Below are 27,789 nucleotides of genomic sequence, written 5' to 3'. Positions count from 1 at the left end.
AACCTGGGACTCATTGTGTGTTAGTGTTGGGGTTTGGGGCAGGCTGACGCCCCGGTATCCATCACAGTGGCCAGGAGGAAGTCACTTCACCTGCCTGTGCGGCAACCGGCAAAACAAAAAAGTAATGGCACTATTTGCATCTTAAATGTCGTAAGCTGCCGTCGACCAGATAAGTAAGTGTGATTCTGTGGTGTGGAGCTGCATAGAGGGAGCCACAGCAGCAGAAGGTGGCCACAGAAATCAAGAGGAGTTTTGCCTGTGGGAAAAGAAAAGATGTTTGAAATTGAAGACCCATCTCTTCTCTCAAGAGTCCTGTCTTCAGTTCAAAAGTCATTCTCATGAATCTTTAGTCTCCTGTTGATGATGCTTATATTCCGGAAGTATCTATTTAAGTATACAGTATATTGTATTAGCATTCTAAACGTTTTGAGCATACATCTGGATAACTGACACGTGGATTATGCAACATGAGTAACATGAGAGTTTTTCTTTTTCCGGGGATGCTTTTCAGTTTTTTGACATTGTATAGCAATGGTCACCATTAGTCTCCATTATATCATAAACTTTTTTTCTCTTCATTCTGCTTTAAAACTTGAGGTTACATTTTTTTTTTCTTGGCCACTAGAGAGATAGATAGATAGATACAGTGCATCCGGAAAATATTCACAGCACATCACTTTTTCCACATTTTATTATGTCACAGCCTTATTCCAAAATGGATTAAATTCATTTTTTCCTCAGAATTCTACACACAACACCCCATAATGACAACGTGAAAAAAGTTTACATGAGGTTTTTGCAAATTTATTAAAAATAAAAAAACTGAGAAATCCCATGTACAGAAGTATTCACAGCCTTTGCTCAATACTTTGTCGATGCACCTTTGGCAGCAATTACAGCCTCAAGTCTTTTTGAATATGATGACACAAGCTTGGCACACCTATCCTTGGCCAGTTTCGCCCATTCCTCTTTGCAGCACCTCTTAAGCTCCATCAGGTTGGATGGGAAGCGTCGGTGCACAGCCATTTTAAGATCTCTCCAGAGATGTTCAATCAGATTCAAGTCTGGGCTCTGGCTGGGCCACTCAAGGACATTCACAGAGTTGTCCTGAAGCCACTCCTTTGATATCTTGGCTGTGTGCTTATGGTCGTTGTCCTGCTGAAAGATAAACCGTCGACCCAGTCTGAGGTCAAGAGCGCTCTGGAGCAGGTTTTCATCCAGGATGTCTCTGTATGTTGCTGCAGTCATCTTTCCCTTTATCCTGACTAGTCTCCCAGTTCCTGCTGCTGAAAAACATCCCCATAGCATGATGCTGCCACCACCATGCTTCACTGTAGGGATGGTATTGGCCTGGTGATGAGAGGTGCCTGGTTTCCTCCAAACGTGACGCCTGGCATTCACACCAAAGAGTTCAATCTTTGTCTCATCAGACCAAAGAATTTTGTTTCTCATGGTCAGAGAGTCCTTCAGATGCCTTTTGGCAAACTCCAGGCAGGCTGCCATGTGCCTTTTACTAAGGAGTGGCTTCTGTCTGGCCACTCTACCATACAAGCTTGATCGGTGGATTGCTGCAGAGATAGTTGTCCTTCTGGAAGGTTTTCCTCTCTTCACAGAGGACCTCTGGAGCTCTGACAGAGTGACCATCGGGTTCTTGGTCACCTCCCTGACTACGGCCCTTCTCCCCCGATTGCTCAGTTTAGATGGCCGGCCAGCTCTAGGAAGAATCGTGGTGGTTTCGAACTTCTTCCACTTACGGATGATGGATGCCACTGTGCTCATTGGGACCTTCAAAGCAGCAGAAATTTCTCTGTAATCTTCCCCAGATTTGTGCCTCGAGACAATCCTGTCTCGGAGGTCTACAGACAATTCCTTTGACTTCATGCTTGGTTTGTGCTCTGACATGAACTTTTAACTGTGGGACCTTATATAGACAGGTGTGTGCCTTTCCAAATCACGTCCAATCAACTGAATTTACCACAGGTGGACTTCAATTAAGCTGCAGAAACATCTCAAGGATGATCAGGGGAAACAGGATGCACCTGAGCTCAATTTGGAGCGTCATGGCAAAGGCTGTGAATACTTATGTACATGAGCTTTCTCAATTTTTTTATTTTTATTATTAATAAATCTCAAGTAAACTTTTTTCACGTTGTCATTATGGGGTGTTGTGTGTAGAATTCTGAGGAAAAAAATGAATTTAATCCATTTTGGAATAAGGCTGTAACATAACAACATGTGGAAAAAGTGATGTGCTGTGAATACTTTCTGGATGCACTGTAGATAGATAGATAGATAGATAGATAGATACTTTGTTAATCCCCAAGGGGAAATTCACATACTGAATTCTGCATCAGCATACTGATATCAACAATATTAATTAAAGAGCAATAAAAAAGCAGTGCAAGTAAAAAATAAAAAAAAATGAAAAATGCAACATGGCGAGTGCGAACGGGTATAACAGTCTATAATCTTGTATAGTGTTAACGTTTACTCCCCCGGGTGGAATTGAAGAGTTGCATAGTGTGGGGGAGGAACGATCTCCTCAGTCTGTCACTGAAGCTGCTCCTCTGTCTGGAGATGATCCTGTTTAGTGGATGCAGTGGATTGGTCTGATGTATATAGGCTGAACAGGACCAGAGAAAGTACAGTTCCCTGCGGCGCTCCTGTGTTGCCGACCACAATGTCAGATCTACAGTTCCCGAAACGCACATACTGAGGTCTGTCTGTAAGATAGTCCACGACCCATAGCACCAGGTATGAATCTACTCCCATCTCTGTCAGCTTGTCCCTAAGGAGCAGAGGTTGGATGGTGTTGAAGGCACTAGAGAAGGCCAGAAACATCATTTTTATAGCACCACTGCCTCTGTCCAAGTGGGAGAGGGATCGGTGTAGCATGTAGATGCTGACATCCTCCGCCCTCACCTTCTCCTGGTATGCGAACTGCAGAGGGTCCTGGGTTACTAGAAACTACAGGGTGAGTAACATAAATAAAAATTGTGTGGAGTATACCATTAATACATTTCATTCATGACATTTACATATAAAGTTCAATTTCTGATCCAGGTAGGGGTTTGCACTCCAAAATGTCTCCTGCTCAGATCTCAAAGATATCAAATTTCAAATAACTGATGATCATTAGGAGGTGACAGGCCATTGACTGGAAAACTTTAATGTGGATATATGATTTGGTAATGGCAGCAGGTGAAGATGGCAGACACACAACTCCGAACAACAGCTAAAATAAAAAGCGGGAAAATTTGTAGGAATCATCATCAAGTGATTTCAGACATCATCCAGTCAGCTAGTAGTGTGACAGTGACTGTCAAGGTGGTCAGCCAGCCAGTGTCAGTTCCTTACCTGGAATGTGTAAATTGTAAGTTGGATAAACATGCACGAAAACAGAGAAGTGTTGCGTTAGACTCTGTCCTGGAATTATGGAGTTAACCAGCCTGAAACTGAGAATTGAGTTCATTTCTACTGATGTTTTAGCACTCAGAGCTGAGGAAGTGCAATTGAACCAGTGAGTTAAGCATATATCAAAATTTCTTTAGAGTCTCTCTGTTATATAGCGCCTTTCACACTAAAGATCAATACCCAGCACTCATTAATATGTCAAACCTTTGTTTTCTTTAGCTGCACAGAGAAAGGACAGAAGGTCCTAAAAGGCGGGTCAAAAACACAGGACGTGGTCTGCAGCGATTTGCCGGTAAAGACAGTGCCTGTCGGGGTCACTTCTAGTGCATCCCACAAAACCCCTTCACGTGGACCTTCAGGAGGACCCCGTTCACAAAACTCTTCAGCTGGAGTCTCCCACCGAACTTCTCAGAGCCCAACAAGAGACGACGTGAATTCTCAAATCAGAAGCACGAGCCCACCTGTGACCCAAAGCAGTGAAATGTCATGGGCTACAGTAAGAAATGTGACAAAAGGAAAGCCGGAGCTGCAGACCCCTTTCCCCTGTAAGACTGCTTTGCTATTTACTTGTTTGTGTGTGTTTGTGTGTACAAATGTGGTTATGAGGGCCGCTTTAACTCAGAATTAGTAATCATTCTGTCTTAAAATGAGGTAACAGGACGCCACCTTAGCCAAGCTGACTCCCTCTAAAGTCAGAAAAGTGACTGCTGCTACAACTACTAGCAATAAATGAATCTCATTTTATAGTATGAGTAGGGTAGACTAAAAGTTCAGAAGTACTTTAGAAATTTGCAACTTATGATAAATCTGCATGCAGTCGGTCAGCTCCTAAAACAAACCAAGAGCCCAGGACGGCCAATGATGACGTAAACGCACATTTTTGAGAATCCCGATTCTGCCTTAACTGGGTTACTCATCTTATTCTGGTATTGTGTGTGCACGAAGATTACAATAAAAAGCATCTTTAGATTAGACGTAGTTGAGAAATGATGCCGAGGTCAATGCCAAAAAATTCTAATCTAGGTGCCATCGATTTCAAAATGTCAGTCAAAAAGAACGTAAGATCAAATACCAGGAAGTCTTTAGTCAAAAATAGAAACGCGCGCCAACTCTGATATTATTCTAATCTGGGATACTTAATGATCTTTAGGTGTAGACGTCACACAGCGCAGTGCCGGTGTATTCTAGAAGAGATCGTAAAGGAAACCAGGAGGCTAAATACAGAAAATAGTGGTGCCCACCATTATTATGTTAGTGCCTAAGACTCATCATTGACATCGAAGCATTCATAAAATATTTTTGAGTCTGACTGTGTCTTTCATGCTACGTTTTCCATTTACTCATTTCAGTTTTAAAATAACTCATACATCTTTTCCTAATTCCTAGAAATAAAAAAAGCAGTTTACGTGACTCACTCGGGGTCATACAGGGTTTCACTGCTGCGTATGCCACACTTTAGCCACAAGTCTTCTATCTGTCATTTCTAACGCAGGCCTCTTTAGTTTTGTGAATTTTCCAGAATTTAAGGCCAAGTCGGTACTTACAATAATTTTATTAAACAGAAACTTAGCTAAAAAATCAAATACAAAATTCTAGCCTTCCAAATTTAATACTCAAAAGGAGAGGGAATTCTGAAAATACTGATTATAATAAACAGCAACAGAAAAAAATGAAAAGAATTTATTTAACAATTTACTATAAAACTAATATGGGAAATCCTGCATTCTCAAAATCATCAAACCTTGAGCCAGAAAATTCACAAGCCAAAATGGTCAAAAAGACGACAAACCTTGTGAAGGAAGAGAAGCAAATGAGGAGGCCGAAAGCAACAGTTGCAAATGCCAGCAGTCGCGTGACCGAGCAAGCAAGCAGAGGCATTAAAGACCCCTCTCAGGTAACTGCGGCCCTGATAACCGCAGCACCTGAGCGTTATAACCAACCATGATACTTGGAGGAGAATTTTAGGCAGAATCTGAGGTGTCAGATCAAGAGAGGGCTTTGAAAAAGGAGAGTCAAAGGTGCTAGGCGTACCTGAAGATCAGAAATGTCAGCAACAAAGCGTGAGACAGAAAGCAAAGTCAAGAAACGAGAGTGAAAGTTCCAAACTATAGTTGAAGATACTTTCCCTTGCTAGAATTGTCAGAGTTTACTACCAAAGCTTGGACACTGAAAGCAGAGAACAGCCATCTTACATAGGCAGGGAGCGATGACATATCACATGACCACCCCATTGTGTCATGTGAACGCGGCCCTGCAGAAACACAAAAGACGCTGGTAACTGTGATCAAAGCTACCACAACATTACAGACAAATATCTAAATAATATAACGATATGAATAATAATAAAAAAAGGTAAGCGTAGGAGTAGCCAAAAGATTACGACACTGAGAAGTGAACTTTAATACGAGAAGCTGTAAAGAAAAACAACACATAAATGTAAGGGACTGGGAAAAAAAATAAAAGAACATGCAGGAAACATAAAGAAGATAAAGATAAATAAAAATGACAAACACAAAGAAAAAATCTTTAAACTTATAACATGAAAGGATTATGGCTGTCAGATTGAATCGGAGCGACAAAATTCTTCTTTGAACGGCTCTTTATTTGTCTTAATTGTGTTACTCCAGAGACGCAATGCTGCAGTTCTTCTGTATTTCGCATGAGTTTTGCTCATCACTTGCACGATCGTTTTTAATTGTTAGTTTCTAACGTCATTTATAAAACAGACAAGATTTTTCGACCACACTGCTCTGCTTTTTGGTTCCCCTTGTGTACTAACGACACATTTTAAAATGTCTCCTCCTGTGCTCTAGAAATATCGATTTACCCCGATCCTGTTTCATTTACCTCTTGAACCTTAAACTATCTGCTGCTGTTTTATAGTAAAACCATTAATCCTTTTGTCATTTTAAGGGCTTTAAAATCAACACTCTAAAGAGCAATTTCAGTGTCAGGAATGCATACTTAGCCACCTCGACCAATGCATGTCTTTTGGAGCCCAGAAACACAGGCGTAATGAAAATGAAGCATTAAGGTTACACGAGTTATATATTTGCTGACTCTGTACAGGGAGTAAAGAGTCCCGTTTAGTTTAATGCTGTTATTCTTTGGCCACGGGACCCTCGCTGCAGCACTCGACCGGCGCTATTACCACATGTGCAGCGACAGCCCAGTAGCATTCATTTATCTCTGGCCGTGTCCTTTCGTTTCATAATAGACTCGTGTTCTCTGCTTATGTGAAGAATAGTGATGAGTGAAATTAGAAAATCCTGACAAACTGATGCAAAAATTCATTTCACAGGCATCTTCTTAATAGTGAAATATAAAACTCACTGAAAAAAGGTGTTTTGAGATTTAGAGTGTTATTTTGGATGGAAAACAAGAAAAACAACAATAACAACATTTATATAGTGTGTTTTCATACAAATGATGTATCTCAAAGTGCTTTACAAGATGAAAAAAGTAAAAAAAAAAAATAAAAGTAAAATTAGGCAATACTAATTCACATAAAATAAAAGTAAGGTGCAATGGCCAGGGAGGACAAAAAAAAAACACAAAAAAAAACTCGAGACGGCAGGAGAAAAAAGCTAAATCTGCAGGGGTTCCGAGGCCATGAGACCACCTAGCCTCCACTGGGCATTCTGTCTAACATAAATGACCTCAATCAGTCCTCATGGTTTTCAGGCTTCACGTAGAAGAATTTGATGATGATGAAGGTCAGGTGGACCTCTGGCCTTCAATCCATCAATGTAAAGACTGCACAGTGCTTTGATCAGGTTGTGGTGACGCAGATTGGCACCACAGAAAACCAGAAAAAGAACAGAAGAGAAAGTAGGGGTTAGTACGGATTGCAGAGCAATAAAAAAAATGCTAATTAAATACGTATACAGAATATCAGGGTTATACTAAAATGAAGTGGGTGGCACATTGGCGCAGTGGTAATGGGTTCACTTCCCGGGTCCTCCCTGCGTGGAGTTTGCATGTTCTCCCCGTGTCTGTGTGGGTTTCCCCCCACAGTCCAAAGACATGCAGGTTAGGTGCATTGGCGATTGTCCTTGGTGGGTGTGTGTGTGTGTTTGTACTGCGGTGGGCTGGCACCCTGCCCGGGGTTTGTTTCCTGCCTTGCACCCTGTGCTTGCTGGGATTGGCTCCAGCAGACCCCCTTGATCCTGTAGTTAGGATATAGTGGGTTGAAAACTGACTGACTGACTAAAATGAAGCACTGAGAAAGCCATGTTAAAGTAATGGGGTGTTTAACAGTTTTTTAGAGCGCTCCTCCATATTAGCCTGGAGAATTTCTATCGGTCAGCTATTTCAGATTTTAGGTGCATAACAGCAGAAGGACGCCTGCCTCATCACTTCTTTTAAGTTTAGCTCTTGGAATAATAAGCAGACACTCATTTGAAGATCTAGGGTTATGATTTGGAGTATAAGGTGAAAGACATTCTGAAATATAGGATGGAGTGAGATTATTGAAGGCTTTGTAAACCATAAGCAGTTTTTTAAAGTCAATTCTGAATGGCACCGGTAACCAGTGTAGTGTAGTTACTGCTTCGTAATACTTCATTCATATTTCATGTTTAGCTGTTTTCTTATTGGCAGCTGTGTAATGCCCGTGATCTGTCCCACTCCCATCAGATCAATTCTCTTTATGCCTCTCATTCATATCGTTAGAGGAGTGCAGTGTATTTTTTTTTTTTATTTTGACAGGCTACATAGACACAATAAAGAAAATCTCCCAACACAGGAACCCTCTCTCTATTATTACCTAAATAACACTATTTCAGGTTTCTTGATTCCTGCAGAAGAGGTTTAGGAAATGCACACTTCAAATTTCTTCTGTCTTTAGAATTGTGATCACCAACATTGTCATAGCTGTGATCAAACTACTAGAACAGTTTAATGTCACTAGTAAATCAAAAAGCATGTGAGCCCCGAACAGTTCCAAAAATGCCCCCTAAAAATGTAAATCCTGTCAAACTACTAACACAGATGGTCACATAGAATCTTTAAAAATAAAAGATTTATTAATTCAAAATGCTCTGTAAATGGAGCCCAAAAGACACAAAGGAATTGCCTGAAAAGTCAAAGGCAACCCCAGACAAACAAAATCTAAAAACAGTAATCCAAAGTCAATAAAACTGAACAAAGGTTAAAAAATCCAGGAAACTGCAGAGCAGCAGTCAAGAGAACTCACCACACAACGAGCCCATTGAAATGAACCGCAAGCAAATGTGGGGCTGCCCCACCTTATTGGGCTGAGGGCGGTCCCTAGCAGTGATGAGCACTGATGAGCCCCGCCTCTTGGGGAACCACCCACAAAACACACTGAACATAACACAGGCATCTATCCATCCATTATCCAACCCGCTATATCCTAACTACATGGTCACGGGGATAACACAGGCAACAAAAAATAATTATAAGTAATGTTAAGATAAGTAAATGACACTAAAATGAAGAGAAAGGACATAAAACAAAGAGTTTAACCACCTGGCTGAAATATGGCTCAACAAAATCTTTACATGTGACAGAAGATGAATTTTGTTCTCTAGAGATTCTTATTAAATTACTAAACCACAGAGAGATGACTACAAAACTAATCCATGTAAGTCTTTCTAGATGGGACTGAACATTCTTCTTCTTGTGTCAATGGCAGAAGATTCGCTGGAAGTGAAATGCCATTTGTTTCACAATCTGTTTTTTTCCACGTGAGTTTGACTGTGAATTCAGTTTTCCATGAATCGTTCCGCTTATCACTAGTGAAGAAAGAGTTTCTGCTTGCTTGGTGGTGAATGTGAGACAGAAGAGTGCCAGTCTGCCCCCTCTACCCTGATTGCCCCTTGTCTCACTGTCTTCTTGTCTCTTTTTTTTGTCTCCTTTGCCAGCACTTTTATTCCTGGTGCTTAGTGTCCTGGCTGTGATCTTCATCATCTACATAATTCTTGCCTGGCCTCGGATTAAGAAAATCAAGAAGCACTTAAGGCAAGGAAAAAACTGTAAGTGAAAAATGGTGCAGCAACCCCTTCTTGACAGTATAGCACTGTGTCAAAGTCAGGTGGGCATCACCACAACCATATTGGTTTGGGTGGTGGTGGTGGGGGCTCATCAGCTTTCACTAGAACTGTCTCGTTTCTTGGAAATCAAGAGAACTTCCCTTCTGGTTAAAGGACATGTGAGGGGAGCAGCTGAGGGTGGGCGTGATGATTCAAAGCGGGCATAGCTGCGAGAATGGTGTGAAGGTTTGAGAGCATCACCATCTTCATGTGGGCACACTAAGCCAAGGTCCCTCCATGTTCAACAATCATATGGCTCTTGGCTTTGCTCTTTTTTATGTTTCGTGTATTCATTTTGAATTCTTATTTATTATTGTTTCAATAACAGGAATACTTCACTATTTCATTTCTGACGTGCTTATTTTGTTCTGATGTGCATTTTGTGTTGATAACAAACTTTGTTTTATGCCTATCTAATTGTCCCCGCCCTTATAGCTTTATCTACACTCTTAGATTCAGATTTTTTTGTTTTGTCTTTTGGCACTTTGGTTTTCTCAGGTTCTTGTCTACTCTCCCAACTGCTTTTTTAAAACGTGGTGACTTGCTGACATAACACATATGGTCATTGGGCACTGGGCAGGCACCGACCCTGAAAGTAATACCAGTCTACATACGGGCACACTTGCCACTTGGGTTCAATCTAGAATTAATACAACACATCCATAGGGAGGAAAATCTGAGCATCAGAGGAGAAGGAGAACGTGTGACTTCCGCACAGACAGGCCCTGTCTCCTTGACCTGTAGAGTAGTGTGGTGCCACCCTGAGAACCCCTGGCGAGTTGGACTAAATTCTGGTTAAAGTTAGAGATGTCAACTCAGAGGAAACAATAGAATGACTGACCAGGTCAGGTCAGGTCAGATTGGGGAGCATGCACTGCTACAGCGTGTTGCTGCACCCACCATCTGACAAAACAGCTGAGGATACTGGTTGGGAACACCCCAGGCAGACACGCGGTCCAGTCGCACCTTCCGGAAATGACCCTCTATCTACTGCAACCAGGTGTTGTAAGTAGGCATCAACAATGAGGATCCTGTGAGCCAGATCACCCTCTGGGAATCGCGCTACATGGCCGTAGTGCCGTAACTGACGCTCCCTCACAATGCAGGTAATGTGCCTCATTAGGGACTCCATGAGCAACTGCTCATTCGGCACAAAGTCAAACCAGCGGTACCCAAGGATTCTCCGAAGTGACACAATACAAAAGGAGTCCGGTCTTCGTCTCAGGTCACTGCATAGCGTCCATGTCTCACAACCACATAGCAAGACAGGAAGCACCAGGACTCTAAATTCTTGGACCTTCATTCGTTCGCATAGATATCGGGGGCACCACACACCCCTTTCCAGTGATCTCATGACCCCCAATGCTCTCCCAATCCATCTACTGATTTCATAGGAGGAGTCACCAGTCACATGAATGTCACTGCCGAAATAAGTAAACCTCTTGAACGACTGACCCTCAGTGTTTTATCTCTTTTTCTTGCAGCTCATTTAGCAGTTCGGATTCCTGTTCAAGAAGAAGATGAAGGTGCCAGGTCCTCCATTGTGAAGAACTGAGATTTTTTTTTTTTTTATTATTTTGCTTCGGCAAAATGTTACAACCCAATATTTGTAATACAAATATTTAACAAGTATGCCCCCCCCACCACCCCCATCAAAGTGAGGGAAAGGCACAGGAAACATTGAAACTAGTAGAACACATAGTGGGAACCATCTTCAGCAGTTTATTTCTACGTTAAATGCTTCAGTGACGTTTAGTAATTGCCAGTTCAGTTATCTACAGTATTTATTTTATTGTATTTATTTGGGGGACAGATTAAATCGTAAGATTAAATTCCGCTTCACATATGATGCTCTCTGGGACTCTCATCAGAACACCAGAGGCAGATCCCCATTTTATTGGGAGCACAATAATGCAGGAGACATCAGCCTATTAAGCGGTGCAACCCCCCCATAAAAGATTAAATGAGCACTGCACTCTTTGTAAAGACACATGTGGACACTTTCCACATATTGCTAAGGACGCCTATTGTGTAGGTTGATTAGTCCCAAATGGTGGGACCTACAGAACGTACTTCTAGGCAGCTTACTGACACTTCCACTTCCACTTCCATCAGACGTTGAGATGGATCGTGTGGTCATGGAGGTATAAGTGAAACGAAAGAAATTGTCTTTTCATAAAAGACTTTTTTATGATTATTTAATGTTATTTTTCTTCGGAAATGAGTGTGGTGGTCTAATTTATACTGTGAAACACAGATCACGATGAAGAAGATGGTACACCAGTTTGTGAAAACTAAAAGTAGTATTTTTATGAATTCATGCAGGTGAACGATACAATCAACACTAGCTGGCGCCAAGCAAAAGGACAAAGCAGTTAAAAAGCCTGTCTGTTTCTGTGCCAAGAGCATGCCCTACCCAATATTTCTTTAACAAATCTGTGAAAAACAGTTGATGTGGCACCTTTTGGCATTCCACTAGGTGATCATACCCCAGAGCCCTGGACATCTCTTAAATGTCCAAATGCCAGGCTGCCTCTGTTTTTGGCCAGCAGAGTCCCTACTTCCCATCTCTATTGCCACCTGCTGGCCATGAGGATTTGTGCTAAGCCTCTGCCAGCCCCCAAGTCCATCTCCCCAGGATTTCTCTCTTTCTCTCTTGAAATGGAAAGGGGCACCTTCTTCAGAGGGCAGGGCCTTTCCAAGCACATTGGCATTGAAGAGGTGGGTTTATCTTAGTACACTCATGTCAGTGATCACTCAGGTGGCACATTTGCACTTACAAATACCTTGTAACAGAATAAGAGGACAATGTTGGGGTGCCAAGTACATTTGGAGACAGTGAGGTTAAAAAAAAAATTAAAAACACACAAATTGCAGAGCTGTACACACATGAGATCAAGACAGAACTGTTCCAAGATGGCGGAGCTTCTGGTTTTGGGCCCTTCTGACAGGAAGAGGCGGGTCCAGTGGACGGACACCGGAAGTGATGTCAGAGGTGTTCTAGCTGTCAATCAAATCAAACAGCCTGCAGAGGGAGAAGGAGAGAGAGGCATTAGGATGCAGCGCCAACTCCTGGAGCGGCAGTAGAATGGCAGTCACTAGAGTCCCGTTAGCTGTCCCCTATGCATATGCATGTAACAGCCTTAAGGTCCAGGAAACCTCTTTCAGTATCGCTGTCTTTAAAGTGCATGAATTTGTTCTACTTTTTAAATAAATTTGGACTACATCACTGACTGGTCCTCATTCAGTCAACAAGGCCTACATTGGCCAAATTGGAGATTTGACCCAAGACAACACTGAGATTAGAACAAATTAGAGCAGAGGGCAGGCCATTCAGCCCAACAAATCTTGCCAGTCCTATCCACTATGCACTATTGGAGGTCTCCGTCCCCTCTGTGTAGAGTTTAATGTAAGGGTGGCGTAATCACATTGCAATCTTTTCTTCGTGACGTTAAGTACTACCTCTACCCAACATACTCTTCCTAATAACATTAACTCCATCGCCACTAGTCACCCCTTTCTTTGAACACGGTCAGAACAAGCAGGTGGGCATCTCCAGGAGCAGGACGTTTGTGTAGGGCTTCTGCTGAGGATACTTTAAGTGGCTAGTGAGAGCTCGGAGGGCCCAAGTAGGAGTGTGTGAGGCCGTTTGCGTCTCTACTGGTCTCACTATTGTCCTGTGTAGTCCGTGTGTTCTCTGTGTCCAGTCAAAGCGAATGACCTTTGGTGAGTCCGCTGAAGCGGCAGTTGTGGTCGACTTGCCTTTTACGTTCATAGCATCCAATTAGAAGGACTGACTTTTGGTGTGATGATTGGACCTCTGTACATACAATTATTTTGTACTTTTAATTTCAAACTGGATATTTTATAATAAATTGTGAAAATGTTCTAATTATTTGTTTTTTAAATATACATAATGTTTTACATATTAGAGGTTTTTTTTTTATCATGAGTACGCAACACCGATAATTCTATGTATATGTTTGTGTAAGAAATTCAGCTCTCTAGAATTTCTTGTGTACGCGAAGCAGGGAATGTTTTCTATACATGTAAATAGTGTAAATGTGTAAACCGTTTTAAAGAGTACATTCATTTTTTATTATGAACTTACTTTGCATCGGTTGTACTTCTGCAGATTAGTGCATTGTGGATTCAGGCTCAGTCTTTTTTGGGTGGAGATGTTTACTCAAGATGCAAGTATTTGTACAGTGTGTTCACTCTGTGTGAGAAAAAATCAATAAAATAAAATGAATCACATCACATGGATAGGCAAAAGCTCTCAGTCTTTCTGTCTCAGCCTGTTATTATAGTTTAAAATGGATGGACTTTGAATAACTAAGAGCTGTGCGGCTCCCAGGTCTTATGCATGTATTGATTAGCCAAAGTAATAAAAGCGTGTGCTAGAAAAACATACAAATGTTTAGGGCAATGAACTGAACTGCTTGGCATGACCAGCTAAAGCGGGGCATTTGAAGTCAACATGGGTACGACATGTGAGCCTGTTGTCATGGGGAAAAACATTGACTAATGGAAGATCTGAGAAGAAAGGTAGGCCAGAAGCCACCATGGTGTTGGCCCTTAATCTTTGATGCCCTAAAAATGCCACAGGGCAGTGTGAAAAAGACACAAGTACCACAGCAAAAAAATACCACTGTGGCTGCATGCCCTTACCAGACAGACTGAGCATCTCACCGCATGATGCAAAAGGTCGTCGACCTGAGCAGTAGGCACATTGGGTGTCCATCCTTTGACAAGAAGTGTTGCCATCCATCTTGGTTGAACTGGGGCAAATGCCACGTCCATATTTAATTACTTTTCAGCTTTAGGCACATTGTTGTAATAAAGGGCATTTATGGTATGTTATGTTATGAGCTAGGGGGTCTCAAGGCATGTAATTCCCAAACAGTTCCAAAAATGCCCACTAGAGGGGGATATACTGCCAAACCTAACTAACAGGGCAAATGCAAGATCTTTATAAAATTAAAGATTTATTTTTAACAGAATGCAGCTCTCAGGAGTACAAATAGGAATTGCCTGAAAAGGCAAGATAATCCAAGGTGAACACAGTCTCAATATAGAATCCGGAAACAAAGTGAAAAACATAGCAACGGTTTAAAAATCCAGAGATTCACAGAAAGGTACAAGGCCCAGCAAAACACAATAACTCACCCACTCCACAACACATTCGCAAAGAACCATCAGGACCCTCCGGATTTACATGACAGATGGCAGGCAGTTCAGTTCCTGAAGGTGGCCCTGCCTCCTGGGGAACCAACCACAAAACACATGGGACATAACCGAGGCACTGATAAAATAAAAGACAAAGAATATTAATGATAAGCCCAAGCAATAGTTATGTAAACAAAAAAAAAATCAAAATGGAGCAAAACCAACATAAAACAAAGATTTGAGGAGAAATCCTGGCTGAAACATGACAGGTTAAGACTTATCATGAGTGAATAAAAAGTTGTACCCGCTCCCTGCTCAGTTTCTGTACACTCAGTTTACCATCTCTGAGTAAGTTAAAGATGAGCGACACATGCAGTCGATCCTCTCTGCGATCAGTGAAAGATCTCGCCGTCCGACACCTGTAGCCGAAGATTTGAAGTGTGCCACTGTGATGTGTGCGGTTTATGCCATACACATAATTTATTTAAAATGAGTAATTGAGGCCATAAATAAATACAACTGAAACCACACAATCAGCTGACAGGGAGATATGAAGACCACGTGGAAGACGACTCAGGCTGGCTGTTAAAAAGTGCTGATGTGCTCCCTGTTAGGTGATGATCAATACATGGCCAGGGGTCACTATCTGCTATTTAGAGGGTCCCTGTAAACGAATCCCATGTGTGACAACTGCATGTTCTCATTTTGGAACCTGAAAAAGTATAACACTTGGGCAAATGAAATGAACATTAGAGCTCACCTACGGACGCATGGAAGACATCACTCCTGCCCGTACCTAGGAAATATGCCCCCCACACTCTCTCTCTTGAAGCGGGCCAGAGACGACTGCAGGAACCCACGACTGCATCACACTTTTCACCAGTACCTGTCCTTTGAATATTGTGTCATTATGAGTGTCTAGCCAATATTAAAAGAAGCTAAGTATAGTCCTTCTTTAGGGTTATTTCATCTTAGAATCACCAGGAAAGATATATTTACTTGCTGTATATATACAGTATACAGTGGTGTGAAAAACTATTTGCCCCCTTCCTGATTTCTTATTCTTTTGCATGTTTGTCACACAAAATGTTTCTGATCATCAAACACATTTAACCATTAGTCAAATATAACAAGTAAACACAAAATTCAGTTTTTATTATTTAGGGAGAAAAAAAAATCCAAACCTACATGGCCCTGTGTGAAAAAGTAATTGCCCCCTGAACCTAATAACTGGTTGGGCCACCCTTAGCAGCAATAACTGCAATCAAGCGTTTGCGATAACTTGCAATGAGTCTTTTCCTGCGCTCTGGAGGAATTTTGGCCCACTCATCTTTGCAGAATTGTTGTAATTCAGCTTTATTTGAGGGTTTTCTAGCATGAACCGCCTTTTTAAGGTCATGCCATAGCATCTCAACTGGATTCAGGTCAGGACTTTGACTAGGCCACTCCAAAGTCTTCATTTTGTTTTTCTTCAGCCATTCAGAGGTGGATTTGCTGGTGTGTTTTGGGTCATTGTCCTGTTGCAGCACCCAAGATCACTTCAGCTTGAGTTGACGAACAGATGGCCGGACATTCTCCTTCAGGATTTTTTGGTAGACAGTAGAATTCATGGTTCCATCTATCACAGCAAGCCTTCCAGGTCCTGAAGCAGCAAAACAACCCCAGACCATCACACTACCACCACCATATTTTACTGTTGGTATGATGTTCTTTTTCTGAAATGCTGTGTTCCTTTTACGCCAGATGTAACGGGACATTTGCCTTCCAGAAAGTTCAACTTTTGTCTCATCAGTCCACAAGGTATTTTCCCAAAAGTCTTGGCAATCACTGAGATGTTTCTTAGCACAATTGAGACGAGCCCTAATTTTCTTTTTGCTTAACAGTGGTTTGCGTCTTGGAAATCTGCCATGCAGGCCGTTTTTGCCCAGTCTCTTTCTTATGGTGGAGTCGTGAACACTGACCTTAATTGAGGCAAGTTTAGACGTTGTCCTGGGGTCTTTTGTGACCTCTCGGATGAGTCGTCTCTGATCTCTTGGGGTAATTTTGGTCGGCCGGCCACTCCTGGGAAGGTTCACCACTGTTCCATGTTTTTGCCATTTGTGGATAATGGCTTTCACTGTGGTTCGCTGGAGTCCCAAAGCTTTAGAAATGGCTTTATAACCTTTACCAGACTGATAGATCTCAATTACTTCTGTTCTCATTTGTTCCTGAATTTCTTTGGATCTTGGCATGATGTCTAGCTTTTGAGGTGCTTTTGGTCTACTTCTCTGTGTCAGGCAGGTCCTATTTAAGTGATTTCTTGATTGAAACAGGTGTGGCAGTAATCAGGCCTGGGGGTGGCTACGGAAATTGAACTCAGGTGTGATACACCACAGTTAGGTTATTTTTAACAAGGGGCAATTACTTTTCACACAGGGCCATGTAGGTTTGGATTTTTTTTTCTCCCTAAATAATAAAAACCATCATTTAAAAACTGCATTTTGTGTTTACTTGTGTTATATTTGACTAATGGTTAAATGTGTTTGATGATCAGAAACATTTTGTGTGACAAACATGCAAAAGAATAAGAAATCAGGAAGGGGGCAAATAGTTTTTCACACCACTGTATATAGGTGGAAATCCACAAAGGGAGAAAATTAATCATGTTTTTTAAAATAGTTTTTTTTTTTATTTCTACACATTCCTAGGCTTAGGAATGAAAAACTGTTTTAAGATACAGGGTGTAGATAGCCAGGGGTCTCTTCCTTTCCCGTAGGGAGGCTCAAACCGTCAGGGCACACCAGAGGAAAGGGAGGAACCGGAGGTGTAAGGCTGGATCTTCCCACAGAGAGAGAAGTGAGCCCGTGTGCTCACGTATGGTAACAGGCCGCCCTCTGCAGTGGCAAGGGGAAGCGCCGAGGCCAGCGGGGAGGACGGGAGTGCAAGCAGTCCCGTTTGACAACCCAAAGAAGGCTCATGAAGGCCGTGGAGCGAGTGCTGAGGTTTCGGCTTCTGGGGTGCTGGCCAAAGGGTGGAGTGTTGGCCCTCTGGCATAGTGGAAGACGCCAGGCCGTTGTGTCAGGGTTACGTCATTGCCCCTGTGTCTGCTTTGTATTTTGCAGGATTGGGCCCTGGACGAGTGCGATTTAAACCCGCTTAGTGGGAGACCTGCCCTCGCGGGACAGGCCGCTGCACCTGACGAAGGGCATCAGCAAGCACCTGGAGCACATCTGGATGAATTTAAAAGGGGTCACCTTCCTACAGTCGGGGAGCTAGAGTCAGGAGCTGGAGGAAGAAGGCGGGCCACGGACATTTGAGAAGCCCGTATTTAGGGGTGCTTGGTGCGGGAACACTGTGTGCTGTGTGGGACTTATTAGTGTAATAAACATGTGTTTGGTAAAGTGCTGGTGTTTGTCTGATGGTGTTCGGACCAGTTCTCACAATATATATATATATATATATATTGCCATAAACTTGACAAAGAGACACACAAAAAAGTTTGGGGCAGTTACCCGAATATTGGTTTCTTGGCTGCAAAATTGGCTGAAAAGTGGTAGTATAAAATAGAGTCCACAAGAGAACTGATCTGAGATTTTCAAAATGGCGGTTTTAAAGGCAAGCAGAGGAAGGGACATCATCAATTGGGCTGGACTAGGAAGTGACGTCATCGGGACCAGCAAGAATTTCCCTGGTCTGCAGAGAAGTGAGATAAAGAGTCAGTGCACTCCGCCACCCCCTGATCCGGCGTGGTAATTACTCTCATTCAGGCCCTTTAGCTGCCTCCCATGCACAAGTGCGTGACAATATATATTGTAAGAAGAACAAAGCAAAGAGCATGGTAAAGGTTTGGGGATGGCCACCCTGTAAACTGAAAAATAATGCCGACAAATGAAACACATCTTTATAAATCGGCATCCAAACAGAACTGACTAACAGCGATTGAATGATAAGGCTGAAACAGGATGGGGATGTATCAGGATGACCAGAGGAGGAAATGAGGTCATCAGTGGATGAGTTCTGGAATAGAAAGGACATCATCAGTGACTGGGAGGTACGTTCCTCGGTGGGTCTGCAGAGTACACAACACGTTTCACCCTTATTGGGGCTCATCAGGTGTATGCACTTTTGCATCTTGTTACAGAGATCAAACCTCAGATGCCAGTGCCTGAGCAATGCCTCTGACGCTGTGCCACAGCAGCTGGTTTGCTTATTTGGCAGAGAGAAGATCGGAGTATTATATTCTTTTCTTAAGTCTGAATTGCAACACAACCACAAGTGTTACGTGGTAGGTAACCACCTAATAATCAGATTGCTATTCAGACTTAATAAAGAATATATATATATATTGTGGCCCCCGGCCGGGGCTGGAGCCCGGCCGGGACGCCCAGGAGGACGTGAGGAGGGCTTGTGCCTCCTCCAGACCGCAGGGGCGCCCGTCCTGGTTCTGTTGGGGCCACGGGTTGAGGGCATGGAAGCCCTTCCCTGTAGGGGCCCGTGGTCACCGCCAGGCGGCGCCGATGCCGGTTTATCCCGTGCGGTTGCCGGTCGGGCAGGAGCCCGCCGGGACGCTTGAGGACCGGAGGAGGGCGAGTGCCTCCTCCAGACAGAGTGGGGCGTCCGTCCTGGTTAGGCAAGGGGCCTCGGGTACAGGGCTTTGAAGCCCAGCCCTGTAGGGACCCGTGGCCACCGCCAGGCGGCGCCCGGTGCCTAATTATCCGGGAGCCGCACTTCCGCCACACCAGGAAGTGCCGGGGAAGACTTTGTGTGGCGCCGGAGAGCTGCCAGGAAGGCAGCCGACACTTCCGCCACGCTGGGGCGTGGCCAAGGAACAGATGGCGGAAGCACCTGGGGCTCATCCGGGAGCCTTATTTAGGCGCCTCCCTCCAGTCATTGGTGGAAGTCGGGAGGCAGAAGGACTGAGCTGGAGAGCGAGGACAGGAGGCGGCCAGGAAGCAAGGCACAGAACTGTGGGCCCTGGACTTGGGGGAATCAGTGCAGAAGGCACTGGGGTTTTGTGAGTGCACGGACTGTTTGTAGTGTTGTAAATAGTGTAAATAAAGTGTGTTGGGTGCAAAACATGCTGTCCGTCTGTCTGTGCCGGGGCCAGCGTTCACAGTGGCGTAGTCGGCAGGATGCCCCGCCTGGGACAAGGCGGGACCTGGGTTCAAACAATCAATTTCTGTGAACGGCCCGCGCGCAGCGGACCCACACACTGGCCGCGGAGCGCCCGTTACAACCGCGGAGCGCTGCTTCAGAAACCGCCACCGACAGCGGAATGGCTTTCCCCGGTGCGGAGGAGGACCCGACATCGCCGGAGCGCAGCGGGCTCCGAAAGTCGCGCTGTCGGGACGGACAGCCAGGCCGGCGTTGCTTCGCTGAAGGCCACGCCGAGGCATGACGGGATTCGGAGGTGAGTGCCCTGCCCTGCAATCATCGGCCCTTCGGGTCGGACTTACCTTTGTTTCGACAGGGAGGGACGAACGGATCCGCGTCCGCGCCGAGGCACGCTGGCCACGGGCTGTCGGCAGCGCGCGACGGAGGCAGCGAAGAGGGCTGCGGATTCGAGCCGCTGCGGCTCAAGGAATCGCCGCAGTCACAACGCTGGAAGAGGCACGCCTCCGCACTCGAGCAGGGGAGGCAAGATGGCGCGGGCGGATGTCCCGCCCGCTGACAGGCACGGGATTGGCCGGTGTGTCTTGCGTGCCCGCCGATGATTGGATAGAGGCGGGCCCAAGGAATGCCAGTCTCGTGCCAAACCGAGACCCGATTGGGCCAGAGGGTGGCCCAGAGGAGACAGGCGCGCGTGGAGCTGATGGACAGGTAAGCCCACCGACGCCTGTCTCTCTCTCCACCAGCGGCTCGGCGCGGCGCCGGAGGAGTCCTTCGCCCGCCGAGCCGCCCTTAGAGGAGCTGCTACGTGTTCTCGCCGCCAGTGTGAGCAGCTGATGGAGATGGCGGTCGCCGAGAAAGACACCGAGTGAGACGGAGGATCGGCGCGCGCTGGAACCGGAGGCAGGCAGAACACGGCGGGAGTGGGGAGGGTTGCCGTTCCCCGAGAGCAAGTGGGGAGGGTTTGCCGAACATGGCTGTGACCGTTTACGGACGATCAGCTCCAAGTAAGCAACCTCCCGACAGCAGACGCCGCGGTGCAGACGGCTAGCGCGGCGAGGAGCTCGAATATGCAGGGGCTGGTAGGATCGGGCTGCTGAGTGCCCTGGGTCCTAGCGCCCTGCGCCCAAGCCTGCAGCTGTCTCCTGTCGCTCTGCCTGGACGCAGACGGGCTGGATTTGAGCTTTGCTGTGCTCAGACCCAGACCGCCAGCGCGTCCAAGAAAAGAAGGAGGAACCGAAGGGTGAATGCCGGTTCCTCCGATAGGAGAGGATGCGGCGCTGGGTGCGCGCGTCCGGAGAAGGGCCGTCCTCTGTGTGGGCAGAGGAGATCCCCTGGGCGGATGGGCGAGCTGCCTGCGAGAGCAGTGCCGAGGCCGACGAGCGGACGGGCATGGAACCTGCGGCGGAGGACTTCAGCAGGCAAGTTGGGGGCTGTCGGAGGGGGGCAGGAGCACGGTCGATACGGAGACCGACGGGCGCCGGGATGAGTGTCCTGGCTGTGCTTCTGGCCCTCTTTTCCTTTATTTTTCAGGCGAAGCCCGGACGAGCGCTGAGGCCGACGCCGACGGGACCTGCCCGCCTGGAACGGGCCGCTCCGCGGGAGTGCTCCACGCCGGGAGGCCTACAGTGACCCCGCTGGGGGGAACAGCGGGCGAGAGCGGCGCAGACCACAGGGGACGTTGCGCCGGCGAGGGTGCGAAGACGGATGTCCCAGGGTGCCGTGTTGGACCCTGGGGACATAGTAGGACCCTCGCTGGGGACGTGCTGCCCTTCGGTTGTGCCGTCGACCCACGTGTCCTCGCTAGCGGTGGGGCACTGTGGCCCGGCCGGGACGCCCAGGAGGACGTGAGGAGGGCTTGTGCCTCCTCCAGACCGCAGGGGGCGTCCGTCCTGGTTCTGTTGGGGCCACGGGTTGAGGGCATGGAAGCCCTTCCTGTAGGGGCCGTGGTCACCGCCAGGCGGCGCCCGATGCCGGTTTATCCCGGCGGTTGCCGGTCGGGGCAGGAGCCCGGCCGGGACGCCTTGGAGGACCGGAGGAGGGCGAGTGCCTCCCCCAGACAGAGTGGGGCGTCCGTCCTGGTTAGGCAAGGGGCCTCGGGTACAGGGCTTTGAAGCCCAGCCCTGTAGGGACCCGTGGGCACCGCCAGGCGGCGCCCGGTGCCTATTATCCCGGGAGCCCGCACTTCCGCCACACCAGGAAGTGCTGGGGAAGACTTTGTGTGGCGCCTGGAGAGCTGCCAGGAAGGCAGCCGACACTTCCGCCACGCTGGGCGGCCAAGGAACAGATGGCGGAAGCACCTGGGGCTCATCCGGGAGCCTTATTTAGGGGCCTCCCTCCAGTCATTGGTGGAAGTCGGGAGGCAGAAGGACTGAGCTGGAGAGCGAGGACAGGAGGCGGCCAGGAAGCAAGGCACAGAACTGTGGGCCCTGGACTTGGGGGAATCAGTGCAGAAGGCACTGGGGTTTTGTGAGTGCACGTGACTGTTTGTAGTGTTGTAAATAGTGTAAATAAAGTGTGTTGGGTGCAAAACATGCTGTCCGTCTGTCTGTGCCGGGGCCAGCGTTCACATATATATATATATATATATATATATATATATACTGGGGTGTCGGCACGGTGGCGCAGTGGGTAGCGCTGCTGCCTCGCAGTTAGGAGACCCGGGTTCGCTTCCCGGGTCCTCCCTGCGTGGAGCTTGCATGTTCTCCCCGTGTCTGCGTGGGTTTCCTCCGGGCACTCGGGTTTCCTCCGGGCACTCCCGTTTCCTCCCACAATCCAAAGACATGCAGGTTAGGTGGATTGGCGATTCTAAATTGGCCCTAGTGTGTGCTTGGTGCATGGGTGTGTTTGTGTGTGTCCTGCGGTGGGTTGGCACCCTGCCCAGGATTGGTTCCTGCCTTGTGCCCTGTGTTGGCTGGGATTGGCTCCAGCAGACCTCCGTGACCCTGTATTCGGATTCAGCGGGTTAGACAATGGATGGATGGATGGATATACTAGGGGGCTTCACCCCCTGCTCACTTCGTTCGCCCACCCCTCCTCCTCCCCTGCCTGTGCTACGCGCCAACAATTGCGTTTTTGCTACTCGCGTTGTGAAGAGGGGGGCTGATCACACACCAAAGACACGCGATTGCTCCTCCGACTCCCCCTATTAAATGGTGACACAACGGGAAACACACACAGCTACTGCCGTGCCACGTGATCAGGATCTCACGCACTCCTGTCATATCACCTACGTCCATATATTTGATCTCTTTTTGCTTTTACCTTTTTCTCAATATCGCATTGAATTTTGATGCCACGTTTGGAATTACATTGTGACAATGCAACGTATAACTGCCCGTGAGTAAACATCATTTCTTTCTCTCTACAAGCAGGACTTTTCCAAATCTCTTGGCATGAAGACTCGTCTCCCGGGATGTGAAAGTGTCTCTGAGATGATCACATCTCGTCTCCTTCCAAGATTTTTTTTATAATAGATATACATATAACAGATATATACAGTACATACACACACATAGTAGTGGCCTGCAGGGGGTGCACCAGCTCCCCAGATCTAACACAGACTGAATTGCTGTGTCCTCACAACACAAATATCTCAGTTTGAAGATCTACACTGTGGTGAAGTGCTGCTGGCGAGTTGTAAACCTGCGTTCTTTGGCTCGGAGGTGAGTGCTTTGCAGCAGGAGCTCCATCCATCAGCCGCACTGAGCCCGTCACAGATCACTGTGAATTGTGTGCATCCCTGGTGATGCCCACCAATGTCTCTGTATGTCAGCCCCTACCTTCTCTGTGCACATTGTGATATCCCATTCATGAGAATTTCAGCATGACTTACTGGAAATTAAAGGTTACCACCTCCGTCCTGGGATGTCTCAACCACATGTGCAAGTAATTCAGTGGCAAGAAAAAATCTGATAAGCATAGCAGCAGTACATATACTTATGATAAGGCATCACACTCAGTGCAGTAATAAAAAGTAGGTATAAAAGCTGGTCATTGCACAACGTCCATCCATCCATTATCCAACCCACTATATCCTTAATACAGGGTCACAGGAGGTCTGCTGGAGCCAATCCCAGCCAACACATGGCGCAAGGCAGGAACCAAACCCTGGGCAGGGCGCCAGCCCACCGCAGCATTGCACAACATCACAGAGCCTAACGTCCATGTGTTTACATCTTTTCTGTAGTACGCTAAATTAGGTTCTTTACAGGAACTGAATTCTTAGTTACACAATAAATTCTTGAGGTGGCCACACAGGTTAAGTTATATGAAAACATGCCAACGTTTCCAGCTGTTCACCTTTAACTTCATAGCACTTGGCATTTTAAGGCTGTTGAATACATTGGTGAAATGCAACCAACTGTGGAATCCTTGGCTTTGGTTTGGGAATCCCTAAATAATCCTGGTAAGGATGGGCACTTTCAGGACTTTCAATTAGTTTGTGTTCTTTCACCCACCACCTGAGATCATTCCAGTCGCCACCACTGTAAATTTCAGCATTGTCCACAGGAGGTAATCAAAAATTAGCATTAAACTATTCACATGAAGCTGTATGTTTCGTTTAACATTCCTGTTTGGTTCAAGTTGTGAGATGTTGATATGGACCTCTGGGAGAGTTCAGAGTAGGTAATGCTGCAGGGTATTTGAGGAACTCGTCCATGTTTGTTGGCTACTCTAACTGTACCCACGTCAAGTTTAAAGGGCAAGTCTGCGTGAAAAATCCTTTAACAGAAATTCTCACAGACATACATTTGCCTGTTGTGATACAGTATGAGGCCAAACCTACAATAATACTGCTCTTTAGGAAACAATGATATTTTTGGTCAGTATTACTCAACACTGATGTAGAGTATATAGGAAACAGTGATGACGTGTTTGACGCTTCTGTCCCAGACATTGGCATATGCCCAACTGCTAGGTTTTGTGGTCGAGTTATTTACACAATTTAATTTTCACAACCACTGGAAGGATGACCACAGGTGTCTTATTTGTAGCAAGTGTTTATTTGGTTAAATGGCTTAATGACATTAATGCAGTTCAAATTCTGATACTTTAGTGAAGGTTTTCAGTATATATATATATAGGTGCTTGTTGAATTTTAACCTTTTTTAAGTTTTCTTTTTTAGGTTTGGAACTTGTGTCAGACCAGCCGGAATCAACAGACAAAGATGAAGAGGCCAATGGAGGTGGAGATGGAGATGGATTCCCCTCTACAGATAAGTAATCTATTTTATTCTCTCTCGCTCTCTCTCTCTCTCTCTCTATATATATATATATATATGTGTGTGTACTGTATATATATATATATGTACTATATATGTATATATATATATATATATATATATATATATATATATATATATATATATATATATATATATATATATATATATATATATATATATATAGTGACAGACTGAGGTCCTTTTGACCCCTTGAACCCTCAGACCACTCGTCAGACACCAGGTAAAAGTCCAAATAATTATTATTTATTATAATAATAAGTGCACAAAGCACCCTCCACTCCCAAATACTCCAATAAATAAACAATACTCCAATAAACAAATCCTCCAATCTCCCAGACGCTTAGCTACCCTGCCTCCCAACTCAGCTCCTTGTCTGGAAATTCCCACAATCCTTTTATAATCCCTGACCCGGAAGTGTTCCAATCCCCAGTCCATGTGATCTCCTATCACTTCCGGGTCAGATAAAAAGTCCTTTTCTTCACCCCAGAAGTACGTCATTTCTTCCGTCCATGTGACTGGGACGCACCTCCGGGGCGTAGGGAAAATAGTCCCTGGTCCTCCCTGCAGCGACTCCTGGCGGCCCCCATGGTATCCAGTAGGGCTGTGCATTAAAAGTCCACTGTCCATAATTCCCTGCTGGCATTCGGGGCATCTCCATGCTGCAAGGAGGGCTTCATCTGGCGGTTTGGGGGTGTTGGCCGGGATACACGGCCAGCAATCCCTCACAATATATATATATATATACGTTGTGAGAGCTGGTCCAAACACCTTCAGACAAACAACAGCACCTTTATAAAACACACATTTATTAAGGTCTAACAGTCCCACACAACACATGATGCTCCCGCACCAATCACTCCCAACACGGGCCTTTCCCAATGTCCATGGGCCGCCTTTCTTCCTTCCTCCTGTCACTGGAGCTTCGTCCTGCTCCAACTCCCGACTCTAGCTCCTCGACTGTAGGAAGGCAGCCCCTTTTATATCCACTCGGATGTACTCCAGGTGCTAGTTGATGACCTTCCGGCGGCACTTCCGGGTGTCCCTGGCAGGTTCTTTTTCCACCTGCCTGGGTATTGCGGAAGTGCAGGTTTCCCGGGCTCCATGACGGTTGGGGCACCCCTGGTGGCGGCCACGGGCCCCAATGGGTTTGAGCCTCCTGGCTCCGTCCCCGTAGGCCCCTCCTTATCCAGGGCGGTTGTCCCCTCATGGCCCGGGGAATGTATAAACAGCCTCTCGGTCCTTCCATGCGTCCCGGCTGGGTCTGCCCCCAAGCCTCCTGCCACAACGTATATATATATAATATATACACAAACCCTGACACAGATAGGCACGAATTCAGTACAGCACATGTTTATTTACAAAGGGGAAGCGCTTCTCCCTCCCTATCTCCCCACATTAGTTCATTACATAAAGTTCCAAATCTACGGTCTCTTCTGTCTTCTTCTTTTTCTTCTTCTCCTCTGCTTTCCGCCTCCACTCCTCCACGGTCAAGCTTCGTCCCTCTTTCACTGGCTCCCTGAATGGAGTGAGACGATTCCTTTTAAGATGGTCCTCGGGGTGGTCCAGGTGGCTCATTAATCAGACATGGAATCACTCCCAGGTGTGCTGAAAGCCCAATGTAGGGCTCTGCAGATCTCCCTGGCAGCCCCCACAGAACCCAACAGGGCTGTGCCAAACTCCAGCTCTCAGCTTCCCATTGGAGGTAGTGTCTTGTAGATGACGTCCTTTCCATTCCAGAACTCATCCACTGAAGACCTCATTTCCTCCTCTGGTCCTTCCATCCAGCCCGGTAATGGCTGTGGCCGCCTGTCACAATATATATATATATATCCCAGTATTCAACTATGCAGCTTTCACCCCCTATAAACAGTGTAGCATAATCAATTATACATACATATCCACGTGGAAGAGAAGCCACTGGATTTGCACAATAATCATCCAGTTCTTCAGTGGGGATTGGTGATGAATGTGCGCCCAGTTCGGCGGAGCAGAATGTGACATTTTGCAGATGGCTTCCGGCTTCTTCAAGGTTCATCTCTATTATAGATACTCACACATTCTGTATATTCAGTCAGCTTTTCATGAAACTTGCCAGGTGTGGGTACCTCCTGTGGTGCTCTTCCAGGACCCCCCTCTGTCTGTGCACTGTGCACCTGCTGGAATCACTCATAGCCTCCGCCAGAAAGTGAAGGGTCAGGCCTGCTTTAATCAACCAAAATCCCTGCCTGAAAGAACTGTCCCATGGAATTTGTTCACAGGGATACCTCCAAATAGGAGACAGTCACCAAACAGGGCACATCAGCACTGTTAAATAGCCCACCTGAGTCATCTTCCACTTGTTTCTGTCCATCTCCCTGTCAGCTGATTTGCGTGCTGTTTTTTATTTATGGCCTCAATTACCCATAAAACAATGCATTTGGAATAAACCTCAAGGATCACAGTGGCACATTTCAAACCTTTGGCTCCTTGGGGCAGAAGGGTCGGGTCATCCCAATGTGAACCAAAAGTGACTTTACGGTCTGTCTGGGGTTCATCCTCAGTTCTACGTTGAAGAGAGGAGGTGGCTAGCGATGACTTCTGCTCTTGTCCTGTGGTGGGTGTTCTTACCTTAGACAGGCCATTAGATGCTCGCTCCCCAGTTATCTAGCAGACACACACACACCGTACAGTGACCCAAGTGATCAAGTTCAAGTCCAGGATTATGGTGAAGTGTGCTCAGTGTAATGTCGTTCTCGTTTGCATATCTCAGAATAGTGACAGTAAGGTAATGCTAACAAAAACAGATTAGCGCTAAACACCACCATTTGTTTTAT

At 45.9% G+C, this 27,789-nt stretch overlaps 1 protein-coding gene across 2 annotated transcripts in view; it reads left to right on the top strand.

The window, feature by feature from the left end:
- Positions 1-13,721, top strand: part of LOC120530873 (tumor necrosis factor receptor superfamily member 4-like) — a 33,308-nt gene extending 19,587 nt beyond the window's left edge. The window contains exons 5-7 of one of the 2 annotated variants that reach the window (XM_039755593.1): positions 3,634-3,959; positions 9,303-9,413; positions 10,955-13,721. In XM_039755593.1, the coding sequence (XP_039611527.1) occupies positions 3,634-3,959; positions 9,303-9,413; positions 10,955-11,025 (508 nt within the window). In that variant the 3' untranslated portion in view covers positions 11,026-13,721. Of the gene's footprint in view, positions 1-3,633; positions 3,960-9,036; positions 9,414-10,954 lie in introns of those variants that run through there. The other variant, XM_039755594.1, reaches the window with a different exon arrangement.
- Positions 13,722-27,789: the final 14,068 nt, after the last annotated feature.

Source organism: Polypterus senegalus, chromosome 6 (genome assembly GCF_016835505.1).
Source record: "Polypterus senegalus isolate Bchr_013 chromosome 6, ASM1683550v1, whole genome shotgun sequence".
In the NCBI taxonomy this organism is placed as follows: domain Eukaryota; kingdom Metazoa; phylum Chordata; class Cladistia; order Polypteriformes; family Polypteridae; genus Polypterus; species Polypterus senegalus.
Note: the sequence above shows the minus strand (reverse complement) of the source record. Positions and strands in the feature narration are given on the sequence as shown.